Genomic DNA, 23,398 nt, shown 5'->3' on the forward strand with positions numbered 1-23,398 from the left:
GAGCATCCTATGCCACTAGTAAGCACAGCCAAATGCCATGTATTCCCATTGCTCCCATACCCCTGTCCATGGTGTCTGCTCACCGGCTAACACAAGAAAACTAGGTAGTTACATTGACAGTACTGTTATTGTCAATTGTTGCAAGTACGATTTGAACAATCAAACCCCGTAAACGACCCATCTTTGTTGTCCAATGACAGCTGCCAACATATCAATCCTGATACACATTGGGCTATGTACACGTCAGATGATTATCGCTTCAGGGCCATTCACTTTTTCTCCTCCCTCCCCTCTCCATAGAGCCGAATGGTGCTGTATGTACAGTATTCGTTCATGCATCTCTCAGTCTTTTATCCTTACCCTATTCTTTCTAAAGTCGGTGAGCCTAAGGCATATTTACAGGAGTTCAGCTTTAAAATTGATTTGTAATAGATTTTTTTTTAAACTCTAATTGTTCAACGAATGTTGCAGCAACATCATTATCAACTTTAAACAACATGTCAAAAGAATCCTTATCCAGTTATAATTTATGTAAAGAAAACCATAACACTGCATTCATTATGTGATATATTTATCGTCTTAAACATTTCTGTCAATTCTTTTTGCATATATAAATAATTACCATAACTATAAATGTGTGCTTAGTTTTTTATTTGTCCTGTGAAAAGTGACATCTAAACACTAGTGATGAATTATATCATGTGTTTTCTGCTTTACAAGAGGAAGCCAACAGTAAACAGTATTCTACCATTTCTCCAGGATTAGTTAGTGGATGCTGTGCATCTGACCCTTCTAAATCCTTCCCTCCTATTAACCCTTAATGGTCAACACCAAGAATGTGCTTTCATTTCTAAAAGTACTAAAGCCAAAGTAGGTCCGATAAAAAAATGTTCAATATTATTAGAGAAGAATGTTTATAGATGCATATCCAATTTTACAGGTGGCATTGGAAATTGTATTTAACAGGGAATGTATTTTTTTGATAATACATGGGTAAAACATGTGTAATATAAAACAGTTTGTAAGTACACTGGGATGTTAAATTTGCACATTTCAAATGTAGGATTGGTTTCCTTACTACCCAATACTTTACTTTTTGAAACTCCATTCATCAAGTATCCTGGCACATTATATTTAAATAAAATCTATAATCTTGCAAATATTTTGTTTGTGTTATTGAATATTTCCACTGAAGGAAACGCTCCAAATACGCTCTACTTATACACACATTACCATCATTTTCATGTACACCCATGAAATACATATATACTTTGGTGTAAAATATAGCTACATACATGTCTTTGAACTGTGTTGTGCTCTTAGGTGTAATCAGATCAACGTTTTCTGTAAGTAACAAAGCCAGGTTCCATGTCCACATTTTGTAATAGTTGTGACTGTAAGGGTTACACCTTTCTTATTTTTTAAAGCATGAAATACAAAAATATTTAAAAATAAAAAGTGTGCTTATCAGTGTGGCACACTTCCCACTTCTGTGCAATTAACAAATAAAATATATATACAGTATGTATATATCTTCAGTTTTTTCTTGAGCTTTCTGAGGTTATGTTTTCCTCCAAGTGACATTTCCATCCACAGTAGTTTGGTCATTTATGTGCTTATGGCAACCTCCGGAGGTTAGATGGAGGTGGATATGCTGGTTCAAAGACATCGTCCTCCACACCTTCCTCAATGGGTTTCATCTTGGAAGATCCCCTTAGGCAGGGAGAGTGACCTGTCAGTAAGGGAGCAAACATATGAACACATGATGCAAGTTCGAGTAACTTTGTAGGTACATTATTAGTGAGAACACTTTTTTTTGACATTGCTTATTTAAATTTGCAACCGTGACCCAATTAATATATTACAGCTGATGTCTACAAAAGTTTAGGTTTGAAGGGTTTTAATGTTGCTTTAGCACCAAGTTTACAATTTTTGATTTTTTTTTCCACTGTCTGAATCTCCCAAACTGGATCAATAGAAGTAATCTTCCACTTTAACCTGTTAGAGAAAAGTACTTCATACTTTATGCAAATATTTTGTATGGACCTTAAACGTGGTAGAGCAGAAGAACTGAGAATGGTGTGAATGTGTTAGTTGCATGTCTGATCTAAAGCTGATGGCTGATGGTAGCTAGGATATTGGATGAACTTCCCACCCTCTGCACATAACACACAAATTTATAATTTGGTAACTATCAGTACTTGTTTCTACAAAATATAGTGTTTCATGTTCTCCCTGATTTAATGCTGCAAAGCAAGGCAAGAATCAAATTTTATCATGGGGGAGATGGTGTTTCCAAAATAAGCTAAACAGACATGATAAATATGTAATGATTGCCCATGAACAAACTGGTTTATTAAAAAGTGAAGTAAGCATATTCAGGTACATGACTGCACATGTGTGTAGTTTTTTCCCTTAAGTGTTTCAAGACCCCCAAAATCTCAAACCATTTTGCAATGTAAATATAGATTGAGTCCACAGTAATTACTACTTCCTAACTCTTAGCTTTGACCCATCATTGTAATGTGTAAGCTCAATAGCCAAATATGAATATGATGGGGTAGAATTAGGCTATTGACCCAGAAATCTGGACAGGTACATGCCTACCGGAGTACAAGGTGTCTGGTATGTGGTGTCAGCTCAGGTAAGAAGTTTTACTGCTGGATTGATTAAAAAAATAGGTTTAAAATGGAAGTACAAAAGTTTAACTATCTGCTATACAGTAAACCATAATTGGATCTCCAGTGTATTCAGATTGGCTGCTATAATATAGTCTATATAGAAAGAGTATTGCACAGATTTGGTATGATCATTCAGTCATTGCACTGTTTTCCAATCTCTAAATGCCAATATTGGGCTCAGTAATAGGTATGCATAAAGTCTAAATGTTGTATTACATAGGGAGTATTCTCTAATAGAAAAAAGCTCTTGCAGTTTATTTTTGGGCAACAGAAGTGACTCCTAGTCCTTGATCCAGTTATCTGTTTGCATCTGACCATCTTATGCCTTAAGTACTGTACAATGGGGGTCAAACTAACATTATACAGATAAAGTAGTTCAAACAAAAATGTTCTAATAAAATTTATATCCTCAATCTAAGACAGCTGTTTACATGGCTGAAAACTTTGGTGGCATTCGGACATGTTAGGACAACCTCCTAGAAAAAAAAATCAAAAGCATTATGCATCAATATTCATATTTATCAATTGACCATTCTCTCTAAAAGGAAAAAAAATAGCCTTAATTTACATAATTAGATTAATTTTGTATCTATATACATGACTGCATGCCAATAATGAAAACATGCAAATAATAAATTATTGAAACATGCAATAAGAATGCAGAATGTATATTTCAAATGATCAAAGTTAGTGGTATTCAGATATTAAAGAGGATGAAAATGTCACATTTTGCTATAAACAATGGAAAGCAATCGTCATGTCTATGCAAAGGCAGTCGCTATGTAGTGAGCGCAAATGACTACGGATAGAAGGAAGCAGGGCAGCATAAAGGAAGGCGTGCTTCTGGATCCAAGCTCCTAAGTGTACAATTTCTCGCAGGGCATATATACCGGTTTTGAAAATTGTCCAGCATCTCCCACCCCCATACTCTGGAATAGGGGTAACCAATCAGAATTGACTTTACTAAAGCCATTCCGGAACATATTATATTGTCACTGCTTGTTAAAGCTATTCCTTTTTTCACTGTTTTTATATAAAATAATAATACACATATGAGCTCTTCAAGAACCAAGGCAAAAATGATTCGATTCTGCACTCGATACTGGAATGCCAAGTAAAAAAAAATAGGGCACCATCACAACCCAACACCTTTGGCATTGTTGGCATTGTTCAGAACTAATACTTCCAATGTTAAAAAAGAATGCCAGTTATTTTTAGGATCTGAGTTTACTAAATTATTTCGTTTTATACATGCAACTTTTTCTTTGACAATTTCTACTGTCTCTTTAAAACTCTACTTTTATAAATAAGTAAATGACAGAAAATTGGATGGTCATGAATTATATCTCATTGCCTTAATATGTATGGACACTGGATGCAGGAGACTCCGTTGCCTTGTGTTATTCAGAAACTTTATCATTCATCTCCCAACGGCTCTGTCAGCAGAAGAAACGCAAACCACAGGCCAAGCGTGGAAGGTTGCATGCAACATTTGGATCAACTTGGTTGTACATAAAAATGGGCTGTTGTATGCCAATATATGCAATCCAATATTAGCCAGCAACTAGTAAAGAAACAGTGGAATAATATTTCAGGACTTGAAGTTTGAGTTATTAAAGTATCAAATTGCTGCCTAGATAATCAGCCAAACAGTAAAAATTCAATTCTAACAATGTTTAGAAATCCACTGCTCCTTGTTTAAAAAAACTTCTTTAATGAATCTGTAATAATTAACCATTACCCTAAAATAATGCTGAACATGTTAAGAATAACTGCCTACCCTAGCAAAATCATCAGCAGTAAATCACCAGTTTGTACACTTAAATCTGATCTGATAAGCAATTAATCATATCATGATATGCTGTAAAATATCTAAATGGCATGCAGCAACTCCATATACGTTGTTATATCTGGAAAGCTGAATATAAAATCAAATAAAAACTAAAATGTATTTTTCAGATGGCCTGTGTAGTCACATCATAACCAATCAAGCAGAAATCTTTACTCCTAATATATTAACACCACAAGATTGCCAGTTGATACACCAATAATTCTACCCTACTCTAGATCTCAATATGTTATAGTCAATATTGGCAATATCTTATATAGGTTAACTGTTTGGTTAGCTTATGCTAGGGTTGTAACCAGTAAAGACTATCTGCATATATGTTCTATGCACTGCAACTATTTGCTTTTATTATCATGGACACAGAAAAAATATTCAGAAAGGATTTTAAGAGCAACCTCCTCAACATTTTTACTCCAGGTTAATGGCTTAGCAATCTTTGAAAAAGTAGCTCAGCATTATAAGCAGACAGGTAGAGTTTAAAGAAAGTCATTAAGAGATTTTCTCTCTTATATAGAACTCCTTTCCATTACCAGAATAACTGCTAAAATACCAAAACCTTTAATCCAGTTATTTCACCCACAGTACTATGTTTTGTCATCATATGTTCTCAGACTAATAAACATTGAAGCCACTTCCTCTGAGCCCAGGTTGTCCTGGACCCACCCCAACCTAAAGTGAAAAGAGAAGCAGAATAATGATAAGCTACCATTATGCTTATTCTTGCCAGCCTATGAACTAGTACAGCTTTTTCCTCTCCAGTTCTGCAGTCAGAGACTGCAAGAGGTTATCTGGTCAAATTCAGGTACTTCCATTACTGGCATTAGAAAAACAAAACTGATAAAAATATTAGTGATTACAGAGCTACAATAATGTGTGCCCTTTTTATCTGCTTTCACTTCAGCTTTTAACTGGAAACTCACCTGCATTAAAAAAAAAAACTTTACTTATATTAAAAAGTGGTAGCAGACAATTGCCTTTTAAAATGAAGTAATTTGATTCTGATATCCCTATTTAAAACCACACAGCTTAGCAGCAAGGATTGTTGAGTCTCTACTAGATAGCATGTAATGCAATCATATTACACTTGAATAGGAGCAGAGATATTTAATGCAATCTATCAGCTTCTATAAGCAGCGGGAGAGGTGTGATATCTCTGAAAGGTTTCATCTCCACAGAATCTGTGCCATTTTAATGCATTGCTATCAGCTCACATAAACTGTTATCCAGAATAGTACCACTGTATAACACATAATAAATGAAGAAATCTGGCTTTAGAGCAATAATGTAAAAGGTAATAATGAACATTGATTGGTACTAAAAAACAAACATGATATAACATTTAATTTCTAAAAAGTTTGATGTTTGAAGTTTGGAATGCAAACCAGCAGATTATAAAACTAACATTTGTATTCAAGTCTAGAGAGAAAAACTTTGGAAAGAATTACTTTGGGAAAGTATACCACAAGAAAAACAAAGGCAAAGAAATATTAATAAATAAATAATGCTGTTAGGCACAGCAAATGCTCCCTTGTTTAAGTTATTTCTCCAGTTTTAAACAAAATTCAGGACCAGCACATTCCTCTAAAAAACAAAGCAACCCTCTAGAGGAATGCACCTTTTTCTATGTCTCAGAAGAGTCTACACAGAATAAGGTACTAGGAATATTGCAAGACCTAAAAAAGGCGGTTATTTGGGGGTTGAGGACTCAACACAAGGCGGGGAGGCATCAGCCGGGCATTGCTTGGATTCCCTGCACCATCAGGTACCTACTAGGTCACTCTTCTGGACAGCCAAATCAGTGGTCATTTTTGGCGTGTATATGATCACCTTTCCAAATAATTTAGGAAACAAGCAGCCAATAGAGCACGCCTTCCTCTGCTAAGCGTTAGTAGAATGTGAAAATGGTAAAAGATGTAATGAGAAGAGAAATTATTTAAAAGTTAGCTTGCATTATGTGAACACACAAGTTAAACAGTGAAGACTATGAATAAATAGCTGATGACCAGAAGAAAACATAATTTTACATAAATGTGCATAAAATATTCAAAGCCATCAAAGCTTTAACATTTCCACAGCAATCAATTAGCTCAGTTTTCCATCATCCACAAGAGGTCAACAATCTATCACGCTGTTGAGTGGATGGTTAATTTATAATACATTTGCATTAGTTTAACAGTTACATTATTATGAAAAGAATATTCCTACAAACAGCATTTAAAAATTACCTATTAGTACCTTGTGAGTGGTTCTTTTTTTTTTTTTTAATATGAGGTTATCAACAGAAAACATCATGCGCCACACGACCCATTCCGTAAGAATTATAGAACTCTTGGTGGTTATTTCCTTAACGTAAAAGCAGATGGTTAGTTTTTTTTTTTTTTAGTCAAACACTTTATAATAATTAGTTTAATTAGACAAACTATGTAATATGTTTATCAGTTCATACAGCAACAAATGAGAGTACAGTGCCATAGCCGTCAGCAACCAAACACAAGTTAACAGAATAGCTTTGCTGCTGTGAGTTACTGCACTGTGTGCACATCTACTTATTATCCTATTACGTTTAAGGATTATATATGTTCTCTGAGCATACAATTGTGTGTATTTATAAATTCCTAAACTAAGATTTTCTGCTCCAATGACATGAACCTTCTACACTTTTTTTGTATAAATTAGAAAGTCCTATTTTTATACCAGTGACATCAAGAACACTTCCGGTTACCACACTATGATGGCCTAGGAAGAGTTTCTATCAAACAGCAACACATCATATCCTATTGCTTTCTAGAACTTTGTGTCCCGTGATTTCCTGGTCTATGTGAACAGGTCCTTGGGTCTATGAAAAAATCAGCCTTACCCGTCACATCTTACAGAAGGCTCAGCTTTAGCACAAGAAGTGAAGCAGGGCAAGAACATGGAAGGGGTATGATCAGGAGTGCATTGTACTATAATACCTATATACTTTGACATCCAACAGGTGCATGGATCTGGTCTCTAGGACAGGAAATTAAGTACTAAAGTGCTCGGATATGCTCTTTGAAAATTGATAATTCAATAAATAAGTTTTTATTTTGAAATGGCAAGAATGATACAGGAACCTTAGTGCCATTGCAAAAGGTAGATTTTCATGTTTGCCCAGAGAAGAGATTTAATTACCTGATCATTTGTAAAATAATATCACATGGTTACCAAGTTACAAATTTTGGCACTTTTTATACTAGAAATGTATAGATTGGGGTAAAACATTTCAAACAAATGTGATAAAAGAGAACTCTGATCCAATCAAGTAATATATATATATATATATATATATATATATCCTAAACATACTAGAGTTATTTCTGTGTTGGCTACATTTTATGTACAGTACATTCCATAAACTCTAAAGCATGCTTTAAAAGTAGAATTATTTACATTTCAAAAGTAAAAGTCTCTTCAATCATCAAGCCATGCATCAAATGATACTTATGCTATTTTTTTTAATCAAACTTAAATGCTACGCAAAAGCAATTTTACCTAAAATAAAATTAGTTTGCAGTTATTGAGCTGTGAGAATACAATGTCATGATTGTAAACTCACTTTGTCAAAATCTTGGTCACAAAGGAACTTTTATTGTGTTATGCTTTCCTAGCACAACATACAACAATGGCCTTCAAGCTGCATATTAATTTTCCAATTAGCAGTTACTTGATACATGACCATCTGTTCCTCATACTAAATAAGACAGATGCTGACGTGCAGATTCCTTTATGGTCTTGCTGGGAAACTTACGTAGAGAAGAGGCGGTTGAAGTTCCCCGCAGAAAGTTTTGCAGGCCATCTTCACTGTCACTGGTGCTGGCCATGCTGTTTCTCATTTGCATTACAGACAGCTGTGAGCACAGACTGGACTGCCTATCCGTTTTCTTTGCCACCTAAAAAGAAGCACAAATCATTTTTAATTACCTGTACTCTACTGACACAAAATGGATTACTGTGGGAAAATAGGTACTATAATATATATCTATACTCTATAATATATAAATGTGTGTGTGAAGTATAAGCAGTGATCAACGAATTTGTGCGAAGAACCACAGTGGACCTTGGGGGAGCATGTATTCCATATCCTAAAGTGCCTGGGGAACATAGAAGAGCTGACTTTTCAATACACAAGACACCTGAAAATGAAGTTTGTAAATGCTTCCTATCTAGATAATTCTATATCTTCAATTTCATTAAAAAACTGGACTTGTTTACTCTAAACTACTGTTTCAGTATGTAAATGCTTTTATTCTTGAAAGTGTTACAATGACACATCATAAAACCCCTAAGAAGTATACATCCATCAAATGATAACAGATACAGCTAAAAATAGGAATCATTTTTTTCCTATAGTCCCTTGTCCTTGGACCAGACTGTCAAGCGAAGGTTTCTACCACAATATCTGGCAGGGCATATCGCCATCACAATAAATGGTCATTTAATGAAGACCTAATATAACATATTTCAGCTTAGTATATTGTAAATGGTGCCTAATTACACAGGAAATAGAAAAGTAACTACAGTACACATGATATTATATCATTGGAAGTAATAAACAGTAAGGTACCAAATAGTTAATGGGTTTTGGCCATAAATACTGCATCCTCCATTACGATAATGGTGTGCACACGTATTTGCTGCACTTACAGCAGAATCATAGTCTACACAATTGTCAATTAATTTTATATGTTTATAATTGTTACACTGGTGTATTTATCTCCTTTTTTATATATATTTATGTATATTTATTCTTCAAATAAACATTGCATACAGAGTGCACCTGTGACAATGGTGTTACACAAAAAAAATACCAGAACACTACAAAATTTAGCACTGGAGAATAATTACAGCAAAAAAAAAAAAAATCTGCTGCTGCCCCATTCTGACACCAACAAAAGAAAGGAAAGAAAAGGATATGTAACTAATAGAAAAAACTTTTTGCTTAGTTTATAAAGACTGCATTTGCATGTGCGTTAAAGAGCAACTGTACCTTTGGCCCCATTTATTCCAACAGGTTCTCATACTCCCTTAAAATGCTGGAATTCTAAAGGAATGCGGGATTCTATAGGAATCAATAGGATTGTGCTGCACATAGGAAGACCTGGTGGGGACATTTTCAGTTGAAAGACTGGATGACATTGTATTAAGGGGGGAAGTATTTAGCATTCAGGGGGTACAGGGATTTTTTAAAAGGGCAATTGTACCAAAAGGTATAGTTATACAGTGAAAACCACTGAAGTCATTGAGGCTTTGAATTCTTTACTACTGTGCTATATTAGAAAACCTACATGTAGCATCTAAAATATGTTGGCGTTTCGGTAATTAAACACAAACAAAATTCTTCCATTTGTAAAAACCTGTTTTTGTCATACATGTTCCTAAAAAACTCATGGCAGTAAAACAAACATACCTTGTCACTTAATGTGGGATCATTCAATGAGTATAGTTTATTCGTAATGTCTCTGCCAATCAAATACTTAAATATCTCATAAAGGAATGGTTCAGACTCCAGAAAATAGGTTAGCCTTTCCCGAGACCAACACAGAAATACGCAGTTATCGTCTGCTGTGATTGTGACCTAAGACAAATGAAAAAAAAAGCCCATTACATTAGAGCGAATTGAAAATGTAAATGCAGTTAGTCAGGTTTAATGGGAATCTATACAAGTTTTTATATAGTTCAAATTACACAGGGTGGCATGGTGGACCTGTGGCTAAAACATGTTCTGCATGGAATTTGTATGTTGTCCCTATGCTTGCATGCAATTACTCTGCTCCTTTGGTTTTCTCCCACATGCCAAAAACATAGTGGAAGGTTACTTACATTACCCATACAAAATTGTCTTGACTATGTTAGCTACATTAGATTGTGAGCTATGCAATATGTTGCTGCCATAAACATTCATGATAATAATAATAGTACTCCTTAGCTCATGCCATTAGACTTTGAAATGGAAAGTTACCTGGAATTTTTCACCTCGCTCCATTTCAGTCGATCTAAATTCTGGAGAATCTATATAAGCATTGGGATATATGTTATGAAGAAAATGACCTCGATAGGAGACCTTCATCCTGACATTGATGTAAAAAAACAGTAAGACAGGATATTTACAGTATTCCTACAATATCTTAAAACAATTTACGCTGCTGGGTATCCAGAGATCATTTCAGGATCCCTAAGGGCACTTACACATTACATCACTTATCTTAACCGGGTACTATTTGATACAAAACTAAACTGCCAATTAATCACAAGTCACCTACTAACAACAATGAACATTTGAAGGATCCCAAAGGATAAACCAATTATGCTGGAGTTGGTATATAATTGACATGATTTTTTTCCTAGATTTTAATAAGGCTTGCATGTTAATTATAACTTTTATAACGTAAGTTTATTTCATATTTTCACTTATTGTATAAAAGCTTTATTTTACAAATACACATGAAATAGCATATCAATGACATCATTTTTTAATTATATTGCGGTTTCTTAAGTACATCCAGTAATGCCTGCTTACCTTTTTACCATGCTAATTATAAACTTTTATGAGCTGTAGGAAAGCAGGAAAAAAGTAACAAAATGCTGAAGAGCAGCTTTGAATGTGTCACATGAATTATTGTATACTTTTTATATTTGGAGCTAAGAATAAAGAGAATCTATAGAATGATATTGGGTATCTTTTTAAACCCTAAGGGCTCTATTTATATCGTAGGAAATCTGACATTCCCTCATACATTCTCTGGTGGTGAATTAATTACAGGTAGTCCCCGGGTTACATACACGATAGGGATTGTAGGTTTGTTCTTAAGTTGAATTTGTATGTAAGTCAGAACAGGTACATTATTTTAATAAATGCAATTAGGACAGATGTTTGTCTCAACATATTATTAGGCAGCATGCCATTTACTATATAAAATCCTCACTGTGAGTTAATCACAAACAAAGCAAAAAAAAAAAAACAAGTTTATGGAGCCTAGACATTTATTAACTTCTGGAGTAAGCTGTGCTTTAATAAGCAAAAAGGAACAACTGCATAGTTTGTCTTGGTCATTAGAGAGTTACAAAAGGCTGCAGAAGAGCTCAGTCACAGCTGTGTTTAGCAAAAGATTTCTTCCACAAGTCATGCAAAATTTCTCTATCTTTCTCTAAAGATAGGATAGTTTTTGTGAAAATAGTTTTTGTGAAAATAAGGCAGATCTTTTCAATCTGCTTTTTTTTTTTTTTTTAGAAATCTTGGTCAAAGGGCTTAATTAAATAAGTATAAATCTCTTTTTAGTAATAAAACAAACTATCACACCTTTTTCTGCACAGGTAATTATTTAACTAAATCTGTTTAAAGCTGCGTACACACTTGCAATTTTTGTGGTTGGAAAGGATCTTTCACGATCCTTTCCAACGACAAGGGGCTGCAAGATGCATGAACGATACTGTACATACAGCACCGTTCATGCTCTATGGAGAGGGGAGGGGGAGAGCGACGGAGCGGCACCCTGCTGCGCGCTCTCCCCTTCTTGTATGTAAGTCAGAACAGGTACATTATTTTAATAAATGCAATTAGGACAGATGTTTGTCTCAACATATTATTAGGCAGCATGGTGTCAGTTACTATATAAAATCCTCACTGTGAGTTAATCACAAACAAAGCAAAAAAAAAAACAAGTTTATGGAGCCTAGACATTTATTAACTTCTGGAGTAAGCTGTGCTTTAATAAGCAAAAAGGAACAACTGCAGAGTTTGTCTTGGTCATTAGAGAGTTACAAGAGGCTGCAGAAGAGCTCAGTCTCAGCTGTGTTTAGCAAAAGATTTCTTCCACAAGTCATGCAAAACGCCCCCCCCATCGAGCCTTCTTATCTAGGGGTTGTCTGTATGTCAGATGTCCTTAACTCAGGGACTACTTTTACTGGCATTGAAACACCTGGAAAGTTTGTGGGAATGTCAGATTCCCTGCTTTATACATAGAGCACTTATGCCTACTTTAAACATACTTGATGGCACTAAATTCCATTGCTTTTTATTCTCCTAATATTGGTTACATGGGAAAAAAGGGAAAAAGCACTTTCTCTAAAGATAGGATAGTTTTTGTGAAAATAAGGCAGATCTTTTCAATCTGCTTTTTTTTTTTTTTTTTTAAGAAATCTTGGTCAAAGGGCTTAATTAAATAAGTATAAATCTCTTTTTAGTAATAAAACAAACTATCACACCTTTTTCTGCACAGATAATTATTTAACTAAATCTGTTTTATTTGTAGCAATTCCCTTTACAAATAAGAAAACAGAAAAAAAAATTCACTAAAAACATTTTATAATTGTAGAAAGGTTACCGGAACACTCACTTCCCTTTGAGCAGTATACTCAGGCGATCATCTACTGACGTTTTATCTTCTACTGCATAGGTCTCTCCCTTTGATAAGGTCTGAATGCTGCAAAACTGGCCAGTAAGCCTCTTGAAGAGCTCAGGGGGTACATGAAGAGGCTCAAACATTTTGTGATAAATACCTTTCAGCTCCTTTTCTATCTTGATCTAGTAGAGAAGAAGTAAAAAATGCAGTCATCATTTGTTTGCCAAATTTGTGACAAGACAAAGTGCTAATAACCTGAAAAGAAGTCTGTCATTTGACATTTCAACTTAAGCGGTCAGCCAAATCCAGTTGTGATAAACCAGCTAGGCACAGTGATCAGAGCCTGTACCCTCAATTATCTACACTGTGTAATAAAAAGCCATTGGCTGGTCAATAACACTGTCCTATCAGTTTAGAGAAAAAAGTGGTTGTCTTCCAGGTACATGAACTTTTATACGAGTACTGGCTTAAGGAACCTTAGCAATGAGGCAGATTTTATTATTGGTATGGTTAAGTAGTCCTGTGACTCATTTGTGATCATCACAATTTATGAAACATATCTACGACCTAGATCCAAATGAATTCAAAGGGTCAGTAGTTGTGGCAAACCTATTCATCCCAGCAATTTGTGGCTCCTATAAATGGATGCTGGACATAATATTTTAGACTCTGATGATGGCTCTTCTGGGAATTCAGTGACACTGATTTGCAACATTGCTGTTCTGTGAAGGGGAGGACAGGAGGAAGGCAGTTATTTGTTAGAGTGGTTTAGTAATCCAACATGGTGGATTACTAAACTGCATACTGATGCCAGCTTTTCATCCAAAATGATCAATGACATTCCTTTTAGGCAAAGTTGTTGTAGTAAATGTTTGAGAATGAATTACTTAACATTAGCAGCTAGAAAGGTCAGTGATGGCTTGTTTTAAAACTCTTTAACTGCCTGATAATATATGTAAATACAGGTGAAGTTAAATGTAGAGGAAAAACACTGCAAATCCTAATAGCAGAATACAATTTAAAATGAACAAAACTTTGCTAATATAGCACTAAAAAAAAAACTTTAATTTTGTACTTACTGGTCTTTTCTTATATACCAGATATATAAAGTGCATAAAATTGAGCCCAATGAAAGCTGCATTCCAAATCAGTATGTCCAAAGCACAACGCTAAAGAGCTGCCCAAAGGATAAAGAAGGCACATCCTAAAAAAATAGAATACATTTAAAACAAAATAAACCATACAATTATACTACATAATTTTAATTATGAATTAGAATTTCATTGTATGCAAATGTAATATCCAATTTTAATTATATTCTCACTAGATTAAAGTATTGCATAATTTTACAAAGTCCTCCAAGACTGGAGAAATTAGACTTTTATAGGTGAACCTAGGTAATCCAGCAATCCTGGAATAGATCTGGTCTTATTATCAAAACGCATTTCTTATTTAAGAAATCCATTCCAGGTTCTCCCATGATAGTCCATCTTCTCCAATCTTAGGGAGCTGTAATAAATCAGGCCCACTGTGTAGTTCCTCAACTACTAGAGATGATTCCAGATAAGTTACTGTGGATTTGTACATTGATATCTGCTTTACTATAAGGATACTTTCCCACTATGCAAAATGAAGAATAGCTTCCTACAGTATTGGGGAGACTTCCCATTCCCATAGAAATGGAGTGCTTAATGTCCTGGGGAGCAAAACAGATGGCAGCTATACCGACTTTTGGCTGCCACTCTGCAACCCCCTCATTCACTGGCATGTGTAGTTATCTATCCTGAACAGTAATTTATTTATAGTTTAGTAGATCAGCACCACCTGCAAACAACTCTGTTTCATTACTTTCTGTGTTCATTAATGAATAGTACATTAGTACCTAGCTAGAAACATCTAAGTGTATACCTGTTGTTATATTTTATAGTGTGTATATATTATTATTATATATATTGTATTGTGTGTATATTTTGAGATTCTAGAAACATGTGTAGTGGCAACAAAGAAGGTAGTTTTCTGCAGTAAATTAGTGTGGTGATCGGTGGGAAGAATGTCTCCTACATTGAGGCCCAGTGGGAAGAATGTCACCTTTGCAAATAGCCAAAAAGATCATAGGTGTTAGGGGTAACTGACCAGAGATTCAAAGACTGCTGGCAACAAAGAAGGTAGTTTTCTGCAGTAAATTAGTGTGGTGATCGGTGGGAAGAATGTCTCCTACATTGAGGCCCAGTGGGAAGAATGTCACCTTTGCAAATAGCCAAAAAGATCATAGGTGTTAGGGGTAACTGACCTGAGATTCAAAGACTGCTCTTTGCTTATAGAACCCCTAACAACTTCTGGAGGAACCCTGGTTGAGAATTACTGGTGTAAGCCATGATTGGAAATGTCCCCCATCACCACAGCTGAGATATACATTAAGATTACTTTTATTATTTCAGATAGGTATGAATATCAGTGACTTAAGCATTCTGAAATAGCTCTTTTAATAAACAGGTTATTCACCCTATATTGTAAAATCGATTCTGATTAGTATAGACACTGTTCTTTTCATTATACATAGGCTTTTTAGCTATTTTACCACTTACATATAGTTATTGTTTCCTGAAACATCTTGCCAGTGTAAGGCTTGGGCTGCCGTTGAATATATGAATTAAAATACAAGAATGCTGACCATGAATCCCTGAGCTGGGGTATCTCTCACTAGATACATCATCACTTTTCTCTTTGGGCTGCCAAGAACTGTAGGAGATGCTATTCTTGTACGAGTCAAGGCAAAGTAACAGGCCTTTACAAACTAATAATACTCTATTTTTTAGTAACCTGATACCTCTCCTTCCTCTGACGCAAAATACTTGGTACTTCTGAATATAGAGGTGCATGTGACCTCCACCCAAGATGCAGCAATTGGGCCAAGTGGCCATTCACAAAAAGGTTACATGATGGAGGGGGTGAGATCACAAGTCCCTCTTAACTCAAACAGCACCAGGTATTTAGGTGCTAGCTCTGATTAAGAAGTCAGTGGCTTGCATGAGTGGGTAGCCTTTTACACAAACACTATTCCTTTACATTATTTTAGAGCAAGTAACCTTTACAAGCCTTGTATTTTTGCTGACTTTGGTTTTGAACAGTTTTTCTCGCATTTTCTTCCCAGGACCAACCCGGTCACCAGAAAAGAGAAACATTTATTAGAAGTGTTTTTTTTTTAATATTAGTCTCATGTTAACTTTATATTCCTGGTTGTTGCAAGAAGAAATTTATTTTCAAATATGCGATGGATCATCCAAAATTGAATATTTGATTTTTTTATGGAACACCAAGTACTGTATAATCTAATCTATGTGCAAAGTATATTATTGGTCAAAACATCAGTAAAAGCCATTACCTGCAACTGACATACAACATGAATATGGCAAATATAATTAAAGTCTTCTTGAAGGGGAACAATCTACTTAGAAGACACCGTTAGCTAATATTCACATACCTATAAATGAGGGACCATAGGCCCACAGAAAGTATGCCTAAACAAGCTTCATTATAAATAAGCTGCATTACCAATCATTTAAAACCCATCAAATACCCTAAATATCAACATGGAAATAGATTTCTAAAGGGCTGTCTGATCTTTAGTGTACATTTTTCAGGCTGCCTACCAAGCCACAAATCTTGTGTCAAGCCCTGACATTTAATCCAGCCAATATAATTCCATGACCTATTTATACTTCCTCCCCACAATCTGAAAGTTGGAAAAGCAAAGTCACTGAGCAGACATCAAAGTGACAGGCATAACTAATTAAAAAGTGGAAAAATAATCTGTATTTTGGAATATTAGTAAAATGCGACTGATAATCAACATGTGGATGTTTTAGAATATAAAATTTAAAGGGGACCTGTCAGCACAGAAACACCCGGAGTGATAATGAATCCTTAGTAAAGCTGCAAACCTCACGTGATGTCATTTTTTTACTTTTGTTTTATGGTGAAATTTAAGCAGCCACTTCCTATACATGCTGTATTTCATAACAAGTGACAAGTGTTGAGTCTGTTTAATAGACTTGTCTGCCTTCCAGGCACAGAGATGACAACACATACTGTATATCTATCTCAGTGCTCTTCAGGGGCATATATATAGGAGGTGCAAAGAGTGCTGCATAGACTCTTCTCAGCCACCAGGGGCCCCCAAGCTAGTTCTGCACAGGGGCCCACTGTTGTCTACATCTGTCACTGGTGCTCACACTAGCCTCTAGGTCCGAAACTTTTAGGACTACTTTTGGACTACCCCAGCTTTGCTTTAGGATCCATACCCAAGTACCAGCCATTTTACCCCAAGCAGAGTCCTCCAATCACCCCTATTGTAAAGCAATAGGTAATGAAAGGTGGCATACATAGGGGGTTGTCAGTTCCAAGTTTAATACTTACAAACCTGAATATATTGTTTTATTCACAACAGTCTAACAGGACTTTGTTTGTCTCAATCTATTCCTTTACATTTGAGGTCCGTCTATCAGTGTCTCATGGAGAACCAATCAAGGTGCCTAAAACGCTGCCAAACAGCTCCTGAGTTTAGAAGGATCACTAACATTGGATCTCATCTTTTGGTTTCAGTAGCTTTAGGGACAGGACTAAGTATGCCCTGTTATTCAACACCCTATACAACAATAGACAGCTCTCATGTAAGGTATTCCCATCTAGCAGCTGTTCTCCTGGGATCAACTGAGGATAGACTGTAGCTGGCTTGTATGCTCCCCACAGGTTCCCATCTCACCTCCTTATTACAAAATCTCCTCCATTCAGCTGTCTTCAATCCCCTACACTACATCCCAAGTTACTGACTTAGAGGAAAAGCATACAGTCATGTGAAAAAGTAAGTACATCCCAAATAGCTGATTTTTTAATCATATTTGAACAAGCAAACATTACATTTTCATATCTTCTGCCAGATTATTGCTGTTTGAAGGAAGACTCAATGTTGGTACTGTTAGCATGTTCAGGTATGGTAAAAAAAAGTCAACAATCACCAGCTATATCTGTAGAATGTGTAGTCCTTTCAATGTTCCAGTTCACAAGTATATAAAGTACGTAGGGTAACCATTTTGCATAATACATATGCAGGCTTTGTTCTGCATTGTTTTATTGCTCCTTCCTGCATTGCAATTCTTGAAGTCAACTCGTCTATTTCAAGGCACTTATGCCAAATGCTGTTGAGAGTAATTGTACTGAGCCCCTGAAACCTTCCACTAGTGATAATATACAAATCTCTATATTTAATACAATAACAAGAGCTATAAAAACATGAAAAGCTTAAACATAACATTACAATAAACACTAAAAAAAGAAATATGCACTCACTGAAAATGACTTTGCCCTAAAGAATATATTGAAAATGTAACATCTATAAAAAAAGCAGACACTCCTGATTGCCAAGATGCTTTAATACATACAGAACCTGTTCTGTAATCCCTCTGAGCCTCTTATCAGCAGGAAAAGGGTCACACCAAATATCAATATGATGGGCTTAGCAATACAGTAAATGTAAATTGTAAATCTTATGCCAAGTTATTTTCTACCTTGTTTTTAAAGCAATTTTTATTTCATGTTTTCCGATCTTCCCAAATGTAAAGCTCTGCTTACCGCAGACGAGAGCTTACTGCTACAAAAGACTAGATAAAAAAAAATCCCTAAAACTGTAGCACTTACCCAGGCACAGGAAAGCACGAAGGAATATCATATGTAGGTTCAAAGTGGTTGGAATTACCAGTCCTACAGCAAAGCAAGCATTTGCTATGTGGAAAACTAAGTGGTGGATCTCCTTCCAGTTGTCGCACACCTCCTCCTCCTCTAGAGTCATGTTTTGGATGTTGTTTGTAGTGTTCAATGGCAGAATAACCGTTAATATGCTTTCAGTATTCATCTTCAGCAATCTTTTGGATCTAGTAAAAGGAAAAAATATAGGATTTTAAAAGGGCTGCCAGCTCTACGAAATATGTAGTTTTTACATTCTCTGTTGAGCCTATATATATATATAAGTGGGATAAGCCATGGCTATTTAATGTAAAGCTTGACTCCAGGCTATAGCCCCCTCATGCACTGTTAATTGTTAATTTTTATGTCGAGAAATGGGGTACATTACTTTATTTTTGTTTTTATTTTTAATTTACCCATTCCTCCAGCATCTGCCCTTTTTGGAAGCAGAGAGCTCCTGTACGAAAACTTTGGGGATCATTTTCTAAGCCTGGACTTCAGATGTATTCACAAAATACAAAGAGAATGAAATTAAACCTTTATAACATGGATCTTCCCAAAACTAAAGTACCAGTTCTGCCCAGCATAACCTTTTAAAGGTTCAGGGAACTTTTAGACAAAGTACACATACAGCCCCTGCCTAGCTCTGCTGACCTAAACTAACCTCTCCTCCCCAAGGCAGCTACTTTCTTGCCTGAACGGTCGTGACCAGCTTTGATGTTGATGAGCAGGATCAGACCTGTGCGGTGCACTAGTGTAAATTTTGAATGGGCTGCTAATGCACCCCATAGCACTGGAAACCCCTTCTGACCATTTCTTGGTAATGCAAAACACAGCTGCTTGGGTAGGGGTTTCATTAAAAAAAAAAAAAAAAAAATAACGGGACATGCTGATTTCTACAGGAAACAAAACTGGAACAGTTTAACCTTTTGTTATGATGCACTTGGAATGTATAAAGCCAATTTACACTGAAAATTAAATTGGGTTGAAAATAATTGTCATATTATTGAGATCCTGCTTGGTCATGTTTAACAAAATTACATGTGGATCAAATACTGTGATGATCAAAGTAATTCAGTCACCCATGCCTTGGTAGCAACATACATCAACTTAGTGGGTAATGTAGCCTTTAAAAGCAGTTCTTTAGACTTGCTCTGTCAGTCCTTGGGTGGATGCCCACATTCCTTCACACTATTTCAGCTCAATTATCTGTTGGCTCTGTGACAAACTACGAAGAGTAGCACAAAGTGTGCAATGGCTGATGACTATTACTTATTTTGTTGACAACATGATAGGGTGTAGAACCTCGGCTGCACAGCTATGTTTAACAAAATGAAGTAGCCAGGATAGATAGACCTGAAATCCCGCTGTAAAATGTTATCCTGACATGCGAGTATGCAATGTTGTAACTATTATACTGGTACTTTTCCCCATGTGGAACTTAGCATTGTAGCTTTAGCATTAGCGATTATATAATGGAGGAAAACACTTAGTCAAATGGACACCAAAGCATTAGGGAAGTGTGGGCCAACATTTTCTTTCTGCAGGTCTAGCTCCTGTGGAGGTATCAAATGAGATTGGTGTACAATATATGTCATAGGACAGATCCTGCATGTTCATACAACAGAAGCACCACCATATATTTAATGTCCTAATATAAAGATCCAGAACTTGCATGCACAAAAATAATTGGTATATTATGTGGCTTTTACATCTGCTTCAAGTCAAAGCTGCCTATAGGCATCAAAGGACAGCTGTTTAGTAGGTATACTCCTACCCATCATTGTCTTCTCCTTGGCAGATTGCAATAAAAAGAACCGTTTCCCAGTAGTGGGAAATTAAGAATTAGGGCAGATGGGGTAAACCAGCCTTAAACACCACCAGGAAATGTTAATCTTTTCAAATAAGTTCCCTGAAATTTAGGCCCTTGGGAGAACCAAAGCAAACAAGTAAAGGGCCAGCAGTTTAGTCCTTTATAAAGTTGAAAGCCGAACTTAAAGAAATGAAGGAGCATTACTTGAAAATGGGGCAGTATAAATGGGATTTTGAGGGCTTGAAGAAAATACCATGTAAACAGCTGCCAAATGTTATTAGTAATAAAACCAAATGAACTGAATAAAATCCCTCTATTTATACATATAACTTTAATTTTTTGATAAGCGCATAAACATAAAGATCTTTGCAAAGTAACTGCATTAAATTTAAGGGATACTTGCGACTGCTGAGGTATTTTAGCTTGAGGTGGTATGTACCCAGCTGTTGTATAAGATAATGATATTGTAACCAAATTCTTAGATATAAATGTTGTAAACAAGCCCTTCCAGCTGTAATTTATCAAATCAAGAAGATTTGAAATATATTCTGATCAGCTATGAATTCAACAAACCATTTTAAAAGAAATCTATAATTTTTTTTATATGGCCCTCATATATATTCACAAGGTAAGTGATAAACTGAATGGTAGTATTTGTATTTATTTTTTACATACTTGCCTATATTTACATTGCTTCATAATAAAAGAAATACGGAGGCTGCCATTGCTGACCACCATCTGAGATTCCTATTTGCCTGGCTGTCTTTAGATCAATATATAGGCAGAATCACTGACCAGCAATAGCAATACCAATACAGTGTTCACCCCAGACCCTTTTAGCTGGGCACACCAATTTTTCCGTAGCTTCCAGACTGTTTTTAGGTGGTTACTGAAAAGTCGCGTGACAATAAAGGGACCGCCACCTATCTACAGCTCCTTCCCACCAAGCTTAGAAAAAATATCTGGGGAGAACACTACAATACTGTGAAGAACTGCTCACTCAATGGCACTCGCTAAATGAGCCTACCATTTTGCCACCTAGGCCCATAGATATGCATTGTGGGGATGCACATGGCAATTCACTTGTTCTTCTATATCCTAAAGTATAGTGTTTATTACACATTTGGTTTGCCTAAAATGGGTGCTCATGGGGTGCACAATGTTAATAGAAAGCTCATCCCTTGCCACACACATTTGCCATGATTTTATATCTAATAGAGCTGGGAAGTCAAACCTACAAGCTCTGTACAAAAATGTAGGCTTGATTTGATGAGAGCTCCCCAATACCTGGAAGCACCTTGTATTTGGGGATTTGGCAGGACATCAAAGACAAGCACAAGTCGCACAGGATTAGGTGTTCAAAAAACAACGTTCCGCATTGCACTATCCCCTCATGCTTCCTGGGCCAACCCAATTTGTTATGTCTGTATGTTGATGTTATTCTTTCATGCCACAAGTTGTGAGAATAATTACAACTATACAAATGTAACAGTATAACAAGATAACAAAAGCAATGTTGTCTTTTCCATCTGGCTTTGATTTGCATTGTTATGTTATTTTTACAGTTGACACCTTGCTAGAGGAGACCTTCCTGTAAGTATTGATTGATAAGTGCATGTCCTGGACACTCTCCCAGGATTCTCCTGCTGCCAGTGAGATAAACAAATCATAGATAAGGGCTGACTTCTGCACATTCTGTGAGAACAACCCTTCAGAGTCTATTCTTAGTAACTCTTCCTGGTACTTTCTGCATGTGATGAGAATGGGAGCTGCCATGTCTCTGGGATCTTCATCTTCACTACTTGATACTTCTACAACCCCCAGTGGACTACATACACTTTACATTTCTGCTAATGGTCTGTTCATTCAACAACAGCTCTGTCATTAAAACAAGGGGCAATATTTATATAAATCATATTACAGGTATAGCTTCTTCCATTTCTGTTCTGGCTCAATGGGGATTGTACACTAAGTTCTATTAGGGTGTACATGATGGTTCTCCATTATTACCTGCAGTAAATGGTGATGAGCAGGATGCCCCTACACTAAACTATCCTGACATCAAACGTTCTAGATTCGTAAACTTCCATTGCACCAGCATTGAAGACAGTGAGTTAGATCATAGGACTATTATTATTATTATTAATAAACAGGATTTATAAAGCGCCAACATATTACACAGCGCTGTACATTAAAGACCCCATTCAGTCATCCAGAGGGCCCTACCTGGATGTGTTGTAGATATCAGAAGTGATTACCAACACACCTGGCAGTTTTAAAAGAGGTAATGCCAGGTATAAAATGTTTCTGAATATGGAAGAACAGTAACTTTGATGTCCTGCACCAGTCCCCCACCTGCCATCCCCATTGTAGTATGCACACTAAACATTCTTCTATTCACACGTAGCATATATCTTTGGTTTTGTTTAGGAACTATCATCCCTTTGCCTTTTTTTGTAAGGACAGTTTATTATGGAATGTTGCTTTTGTTACTGCATTTTGTATTGTAGGTCATTTTACACATGACCTAAAGAAATGGCAGCAGCAAGATGTACTCCTTACAGCCTGAAGCTTGATTTAAGATATTGTACAAGAGGTTATGGCTCAGGAAGTCATAAAGCGTTTTTATTTGAAAAAAATGAACTGTTGTGTGTAATTTCATGGTGTTTGCACACAGAAATGAATCCAAGGCAGCTATGTACAGTGTATGTATGAACAATATCTATCCTTCTCTGTATACAATGCTGTGAATGAATCTCTCACTCTCTCACTCTGTGTGTTATATCATTGTTTTAGGAAATAAGACAGCACACAACTGCAGTCAGTTAGTTGGGGGGGAGGTATAGGCTCCCACCCTAACAAATCACAAACCCAGAAAAAGTATTCAACAAATACAGAATACACAATGTCAGCAATGGTAACAATTTTCTATCATTTCAGGTTCAATTTAAAC

The 23,398-nt window shown here is 35.9% G+C and overlaps 1 protein-coding gene across 1 annotated transcript in view; it reads right to left on the minus strand.

The window, feature by feature from the left end:
* Positions 1-554: 554 nt before the first annotated feature.
* The window catches only part of LOC140328830 (popeye domain-containing protein 1-like), a 69,280-nt gene continuing 46,436 nt past the window's right edge, over positions 555-23,398 (minus strand). Inside the window, 7 exon segments of the mRNA XM_072408704.1 lie at positions 555-1,732; positions 8,303-8,444; positions 9,962-10,129; positions 10,514-10,622; positions 12,888-13,075; positions 13,973-14,097; positions 18,588-18,820. Coding sequence (XP_072264805.1) covers positions 1,617-1,732; positions 8,303-8,444; positions 9,962-10,129; positions 10,514-10,622; positions 12,888-13,075; positions 13,973-14,097; positions 18,588-18,820 — 1,081 coding nt within the window. The 3' untranslated portion in view covers positions 555-1,616.

The sequence above is a fragment of the Pyxicephalus adspersus genome, chromosome 4 (assembly GCF_032062135.1).
Source record: "Pyxicephalus adspersus chromosome 4, UCB_Pads_2.0, whole genome shotgun sequence".
Lineage (NCBI taxonomy): Eukaryota > Metazoa > Chordata > Amphibia > Anura > Pyxicephalidae > Pyxicephalus > Pyxicephalus adspersus.